Below are 8205 nucleotides of genomic sequence, written 5' to 3'. Positions count from 1 at the left end.
ACTAACGGATGGTGCTTTATTTCTGATATGCAGAAGGTAATGTTAACTTTCATGTGCTTTTAACAATATTTGATTCTCTAGATGTAAGTGGTTTGGATGGGAATAATGGTTGTAAAATGTGTATGTTATATATGTCCTCTGAATTTTGTATACATGATGTTGGTTGTTGATATGCACTGTTAGTTTAGTTAGATCCGAATAGCACAAGGGACCAATCGTGCATTTTACACCTAACTGAAGGGACTAAATTGTATTAAAATGTGAAAGTCAGGGACTATATTAGGTTCATTAATGTAAACTCAGGGACTATTCTGTGGCACGATAAAAGTTTTTACATCAGTTTTTGTTTCTGAAACATAGTGTAACAATGTCCTGCAGGGTTTAATTCAAGCTGTCCAGGAGGTGATGCCAAGAGTTCACCACCGTTTTTGCGTTTGGCACCTCTGGAGGAACTTCAACAAACAATGGAAGGACCTTAAGTTGAGGGGACTGCTTTGGGAATGTGCCAGATCTATAACATTCCAAGATTTCATCAATAATATGAACAAGATTAAGAGGGTGAACGAGGAGGCTTAGGCATATCTCAACAAATGGCCTAGAGAGTCATGGACAAAGTCCCAGTTCAGCGATGGGCCAAAACTGGACAACATTTGCAACAACGCCTGTGAGGTTTTCAACGCAAGAATCAAAGAGGCCAGAAGCAAACCCATCATCACATTACTTGAGGAGGTGAGAATGTTTGTGATGAGAACTATTGTGAAGAATAAGGTAAACTGGCAAATCATGTTGGTATACTCCCCCCTATAATTCAAAGTCGCTAGATAAAATCAGAAAAGAATCAAAGAACTGGATGCCTATCTGGACCAGTGATGAAGACTATGAGAAATTTGAGGTTCATGGCCATCCAACAAACATGGTGGTGGATCTTGGAAAAAGACTATGCACTTGCCAATTCTGGATGCTGACCGGTGAGCTTTATCAAACTCTCTAACTTAATCATTAACATTTGTGTACTTTGAAAACTGTGATTGTCTTACTATGCATTTGTGTTACTAACTGTAGGCATTCCATGTGTTCATGCCTGTGCTGCCCTTGCAAGGGTAAACAAGAGGCCGGAAGACTTTTGTCACCATCTGTGTACTATGGAGGCATACAACAATACTTATGCCCATCACATTAACCCTCTTCCTGGCCAATCATTGTGGGAAAAATCCTTGTACACTCAACCACAGGCCCCTAACATTAGGAGGAGGCCTGGAGCTTTGACAAAGAAAAGGAGAAAAGATGCTGATGAGGGCAACAATGGTAATAAGAAAGCCAAACCAAGTGGAGGTTTGAAAAGGCATTTGAAGCCATTCACATGTAGGTATTGTGGGGTAAAAGGGCATACTAAGAGAGGGTGCTCAAAGAAGAGACTGGATGAAGTAGCTGCTGCTGTTGCAGCTGTAAAAGCTGCTGCAGATAAAACCAAATCAAATGTTGCTGCTTCTGGTTCTGAGGCTGGCCCTCCCCCTCAAACTGATACTGCTGCTTCTGCTTCTGAGGCTGGCCCTCCCCCTTAAACTGATACTGCTGCTTCTGCTTCTGAGGCTGGCCCTCCCCCTCAAACTGATGCTACACCAGCTGATAACCCTCCTGCTGTGGAGATTGACATATCACAACCAAACTATGAAGGATCACAGGTAATACACTTCACCACGTTACAACAGCACAGAAGTATATTTTTTTTTCAATCTGGGCTCATGTGTTGAACTATTTATCTGCTGTAGGACATAGCAGGACCTGCTGCACCTGCACCACCAAGGCCACAGAAGTTACCCATCAAAAGGAGGAGCTCACCACCACCTCAATCCATTGGTGTGGATCCAATGCAAGGAGCCAATGTGGCTACATCTTTTAGATTGCACAACTTTATGAAGTTTGTGCCAACTCTCGGTTTCAAAGTACCAAAGAAAAAGAACAATTCATGAATTTGACATTAGGATGTTTAGGATAATACTTTGTTGTTTTGTTAAAGGCAGTTAGTAGATAGTTGCTTTGTTTAGGACAATTGTCATAACTTTTGTATTGCCAGCCTTGATAACTATGTTGTGGCACTTCTTTTGTTCCTTTAATGTTTGCTACTCAAATATGTTTATCTTTGCTGCTTTTGTAATTATGCATTATGCATTATGCTATTATGATGTCAGATGATCTATAATTATTTCTCTTTATGATAACCAGTCAATCAAAAACAGGGCATATATCTCAAGATAAAATAATTATTTCTCTTTATGATAACCAGTCAATCAAAAACAGGGCATATATCTCAAGATAAAAAACCACCTCTTACTTTCATTCATCCATGAACACATTACATACAACATTGTCAGAACTTCAAAGTCATAATCAACACAGCAACTACAGTGAAAAATACCACTATGCCTAAGAATTGTATCATAGATTTTTGGGTTCTCATTTCAACTTCCAATTTTCCAATCCTCCAGGCTAAATTCACTCTCACTTGCTCATTGTCAACTGCAGTTGCATCCACTCTTCCTTCATGTTCCTCTTCTTCTTCTACATCATCAGCCCAGAGAAAAAATCCACACCATGTTTTTCCCCTAGTCTGAATATGAGATATCATAAGAAGGAAAGAACAGAAAATAACTAATCAATTTTTCTTACCAAAAACTCACATTGTAATTTGGACAACCGAAGAAGGGCTTATCTGGGTTGGTAGTTGTTCCGGACCAACGAAGCACCAGCCGGCAGCCGCACCCACACCGCTCTGGTACCCGCGACGGTCTGGTCCAACTCCGCGTTCTCGTCATCGATCGTGTTGAGCTTCCTTGACCCTGGCTCGCACACCCAATCATGGTTTTCATTGCAGTTCAACAAGTAGGAACAACGAAGACAATGAAGAACGTTGCTGGGCAGAGAGAAGAAGATGAAGAGGGGTGACGATGCCATGCTATAAATTGGGATTAAAACTAGGTATAGGGACCACATTGGGTCAAACAGTTTCAATTGCCACCTCAGCTTGCCTTTATCTACGCCAGCGTGGCTTCTCAGTGCCAGGTCACTGCCGGCGACAGTTAATTTGCCCGGAGATGTGGCTAGGGACAACCTTGGTGCAATTTTAACAAAGTCGGGGACATAAATGGTGCAATTGGTAAGTCAGGAATTAAATTGGTACAAACTGTGAATCTCAGGAACCACTTTGGGGTTTAGCTCTGTAAGATCAGTTTGAATCTTGACGCACATTTTTTTACCCCAATTCCATTACTCAGATTCTTTATAGTAAACATTATTTTTACCAAAATATTTTCTTAACAACTAACAATTAACCCACACTCTCTTTCTTTTATTCATTAAAAAATAATCTAAATATACAATTAGTTAACAACTCCTCATTTTTTGGGGTGTCCAAAATTTTGTGAATATGATCCGATTCAGCTGTTGCTTCTTTACTGACGGCAGCAACGCCACTCATTGCCACCAGACGCTCTCCCGTCTGCCAGCTTCCATCACTAGTCCTCAACGGTGATATCTATCTGTATTTTAAGCTACCACGGTGTTTGTGTTTACTTTACATTTGCCTTAATTAGAGAGAGTGCGAGAAAGAAAGAAAAGAGAGAAAGAGAAAATCAAAGAAAGAATTGATTTCTAAAAGTAACCATGAGTTTAAATTTGTTCACCTGGTCCCGATTTCAAATGCTCATATTTACACTTTCAAATTTTGATCCCAAAAGAGAAATATCCCGCGCAATTATTCATATTATAAACAATGGTGTATTAATAATATTTTTCTGCAAATATTTTGACTATTATACCTTCTCTTGTTCACTATTTTTGCTTTCATATGTCGTGTAATTATGTCATTTTCAGATGCTGAAGGCATCCACTTGTCAAGCAAAGAATTTAGCACTAGTTATTTATTATATATTAAAATATATAATAGATATCGTTAGTTTCCTTGTTTGAAGGATATTTTTGTCAACGTTCACAAAGTTAATAGAAATCATAGTTTTGAAAATTATGCATTAATAAGGAAACTGGAAAAGAGAGTTTGTTGTTAGAAACAAGAAATTAAACTGAAGAAAGGATTTGTGTATTATTAAGTGTAATCAAGTTGTGTATTCAAGTTATTTGGAGTGATACAATATAGAAGGATATTTATAGGGGCTAAGAGAATCGTAATAATAAAGACGTAATATTCTATAATAAATATTCAGATATAGTAAATAATTCTAATTGATCCTAATTATATTCTAACATTATAATAAATATTCAGATATAGTAAATAATTCTAATTGATCCTAATTATATTCTAACATCTCCCCTCGTTTGAAACTTATTTAAAACAACGAAATAAAGAGAAAAAAACTGCATAAATTGATAAAACGGGCAGACGGAACTGCCGCTAGTCTGAAAGGAGCGCAGACGGAACTGCCGCTAGTCTGAAGGGAGCGCAGACGGAACTGCCACTTGTCTGAAGGAAGCGCATACGGAACTGCCGGAAAAAAACACAGACAGAACTGTCACAAGGAAACACAGACGGAACTTCCACAAGAGAATGCAGGCGAAACTGCCACGAGGAAAGCAGACGGAACTGCCGAAAGAGAGCAAAAACGATATGATTTCTTCATGAGAATAGGAAAACAACGAATGATATTGGTGTTTGATCATTCGACTCGAAAAGACACAAGAAGGAGAGAATAGGCTAGTCGATAAGGTGAAAAAGCATCAAAGAAGCGACAAAAAAGAAAGGGAAAAAATGGCACGAAAAAAAAAAGTATGAAAAATTCGGTAATTTTAACCGAAGAAAAAACAACCTATCCTCCTCAAGGAGGATACCATGGCTCTGATACCATGTTAGAAACAAGAGACTAAGCTTGAGAAAAAAAAAATTGTGTATATTATTGAGTGTAATCAAATTGTGTATTCAAGTTATCTGGAATGATACAATATAAAATGGTATTTATAGGGGCTAAGAAAATCGTAATAATAAAGACGTAATATTCTATAATAAATATTCAGATATAGTAAATAATTATAATTGATCCTAATTATATTCTAACATTTGTAACACTCAAAATCATATCATTCTTATTTATCAACTATCAAGTCCAGCAAAATATATGGTGGAATTCCTCTAATCCCATTACATCTATTTCAAATTGTCCGTTATAGCAAGAGTTAGTTATACATTACTACAAGGCAAGGAAGCTGTCATCTACTCAAAAGTGTTAAATACATAAAGTGATTTGAGGATTGCAGTGGCAAGGTTGATGCATTTACCCTTCCCGAACCACAAGAGGAAGGAAGCTTGTGTACCGGATCTTCAATATTCTCAGCACGAAATAGTTAGATTAAACAATCATTCATGCCTCTTGAATGTCATTTCTATTGAGATTAAAAGCATATGATTAACTAAACATTAAACAACAATCTTTTGACCATAGACTTGTTGTATAGCAAACCAGGCATCGAGATAAATTTCTATTAAAGCTAAAAAGACTGCAACATGGGCTATATATATAATAATTAGGGAAGACTAAAAAGAAAACGGGCAAATGCATAATAATATAGGCTGCAATATTGTGCTATAAAATACTTCCGCAAAAAATTACCTAAATTCAATTCACAATTAGAGAAACCATTTATTACAAACCATGACATTTAGAGTTTGAATAACTATTTACATCCAAACAATATATAGAGCTCTACATGCTATAAATAAATAAAATAATTAAACAGCAGAGTATCTATCAAAGGGCAAAAATATTATGCAGTGGAACATAACTTAGGGGCTAAAACACTCACAATTAATAAACAATAAACCATTTTACTGCATTGCTAATATATTCGTAAAAAACGGCCTGTTTGTCTTGTGAAACAACCACCAAAAGAGTAAAAAACATTGTATTGTGAAAATTATGCATATTCTAAAGGGCAAAACTTCTGTATGTTTTGCAAAACAAACATCAAAGAAGTCAAAGATGTTCTATTGACATTGAGGGAGAAGGTACAAGCAAATTCTAGAACTACCAAACCAAACCCCAGCAATGATTTGAAGAGTCATTCAAATAATCCAATCAGACAAATTAATCCATGTAAAAAGTAATCAAAAGCTTCAACAAATATTTGAAGAAAACAAGTGACATTGACGCATGAATTGGACCAAAGATGCAGTCTTTCATTTAATACAAATTGTAAGGCAAATCAAGAAGAGAGAATAGAGACGGTGAGAGATTGTACCATAAGTAACTGTTGGCTACTCAGGTAACTATTAATTGGCATGTTTTGGAGCTCCTTGGTACCATAGATAATTCCTGGTGGATGCGCTGTTTATATGTTACGCCAAGACTAGGATCAGCATGGATTTTCATTGTCTTCAAAATAGGTCCTCTCTCTAAAAGATATGCAACAAATGCATGTTCATCTGCAGAGTCTTTATATCCTTTAAATTCAAAAATCTTGAGATGTGATATGAGACAATTAGGATCCTTCATTGGCAGTGTCCAACAACTAGGTTCCTCAGGTTCCACTGTGGAAACTTTCTGGCAACAGTAAACAAAACTTTTCAAAATATGCAAGCAAGTAATGAATAGAAATAGCAACATAGCTAAACTAGAAAAGTGATCATACCTCCTGATTATGAAGAGTGACAACTTGAAGCATATGGCAGTTATGAAGCAATTTTATCAGAAATCCCGAGTCGAAATAAGGAATTTGAAGCTCTAGATTATGTAAACGGGAAAATTCTGGCAACTCAAAAGCAGGAGCACCAAGCAAGCACTGTGTGTAGAAGATAAGAAGATAATAAACACAGCACATAACTACAACTAAAATTCACCGAAAACCGGAGGAAGTACATTGAGTAATCCGTTCAATGGACAATGGAATTACGATAAGAATATTACCTCCATAGTGGAAAGTTTCAAGTCCAACAGTTTTGTTTGGCGGAGTGCCTTGAGAAGCTCAAGCACCCAACCAACCTGCTCTTGGTCTTGATCAATATCAAGATGAGCTTCCACCATGTTGGGATAATCGCTAATTGAAACCTGCAGGCATCTTGCCCATAATGTGATACTTAGGTATTCGAGTAACGGGGTGTCTATCACAAGATCCTCAATATCATTAATATCTTCTTCGATGTCATCATCCTGTATTAAGGTTAAACGCTTCAAGGAATCAGGCATGTAGATTTCAGGAGGTTGGCTCGCATTAAGTGGGAACGATTCGTGTAAAGTGAGCTTGAGATTTTCAAGAACCGGACAACCAAGTAAAACAAAGTCTGGGTCCACATAATTGAGATCCAACTCTAGGTTCTTGAGGGATGGCAAATCAACAAATCCATCATAAACAGTCAAAAACACGTGGCCTTTCAAAACAAGAGACTCGAGTGATGCACTGGTTAATACCTCTTCAGGCAATTTGATATGTCGATCTCCAAACTCATTGCAAGCAAAAGATAAATCGAGATACAGCTCTTGGAGGTGGGGTCCAACAACAGTACGAATCCATGTTTTGATGGTTTTCTTTTCGCCTCTAGGTATATCACAAGCGAGGCGAAGCTTCTCGACACGGAGAGACTTGCGTTGAGCGAAAACTGCATTGACGAAAGCAATGAATCGATGTGTCCCTCCAGGCAGATAATAAGGACTATGTTTACTATTGTCTAAGTCCAACGCTAGAAGATCCTTCCAGAGGTGGCGCCACCGGCGAGCGAGGACGCTGGTGGCCATGCCACATCTTGTTGGGAGGAACGAGAGAATGTGGCAAAGCAGGGAATCCGGTAAGCTACTGATTAGGTCTATTTTGGGGGTTCCTGTTCTTGTTGATTCCTCCTCTTCTACTTTTCTTTGCTTCGCTTTCGGCATTGTCAATTTTGACGACACTACTGAAAATGTAAATGAAGGAATCAATGAACCGATTGAGCTGGATTTGTTTGGGATTGAAAACCTTTTCATGCACAGCCCTGGCGATGGCGATGGCAATGGAAAGGGTAAACTAGGATTTGATCTCTACTCTAATTTCTATTGTGTAGATTGAATTTTTTTTAAATGTTAAAAAATAAATAAATATGTTTTTGATTTTTTATTTGTAGATATTTAAGTGTATCTGTTTGGATTTACCTTTGTCAAACTAAAATTTGAATGAAAATAATTTTATACAATTGATTTTGAATAAAAATAAATTTATACCAATATAATTTAT

The 8205-nt window shown here is 37.3% G+C and overlaps 2 protein-coding genes across 4 annotated transcripts; both read right to left on the bottom strand.

Moving 5' to 3' along the window:
* Positions 2369–3067, bottom strand: LOC110266727. The gene is made up of 2 exons (XM_021111692.1): positions 2679–3067; positions 2369–2608 (listed from the first exon to the last, which is right to left on the bottom strand). Exons 1-2 carry the CDS (start codon positions 2865–2867, stop codon positions 2369–2371), a joined length of 429 nt encoding a protein of 142 aa, XP_020967351.1. The 5' UTR covers positions 2868–3067.
* Positions 4802–8015, bottom strand: LOC107619673 (F-box/FBD/LRR-repeat protein At4g26340-like). 3 transcript variants are annotated; one of them, XM_016321968.2, is made up of 4 exons: positions 6909–8015; positions 6634–6783; positions 6244–6545; positions 4802–5388 (listed from the first exon to the last, which is right to left on the bottom strand). In XM_016321968.2, exons 1-3 carry the CDS (start codon positions 7956–7958, stop codon positions 6264–6266), a joined length of 1482 nt encoding a protein of 493 aa, XP_016177454.1. In that variant the 5' UTR covers positions 7959–8015; the 3' UTR covers positions 4802–5388; positions 6244–6263. The 3 variants fall into 3 exon arrangements, with proteins under 3 accessions (XP_016177454.1, XP_016177455.1, XP_016177453.1); XM_016321969.2 differs by having other exon boundaries at positions 4802–5324; XM_016321967.2 differs by lacking the exon at positions 4802–5388 and having other exon boundaries at positions 5970–6545.

This window comes from Arachis ipaensis, chromosome B09, assembly GCF_000816755.2.
Source record: "Arachis ipaensis cultivar K30076 chromosome B09, Araip1.1, whole genome shotgun sequence".
Taxonomy (NCBI): domain Eukaryota; kingdom Viridiplantae; phylum Streptophyta; class Magnoliopsida; order Fabales; family Fabaceae; genus Arachis; species Arachis ipaensis.
The sequence above is the reverse complement of the archived record's forward strand: the minus strand, read 5'-3'. Positions and strand labels throughout refer to the sequence as shown.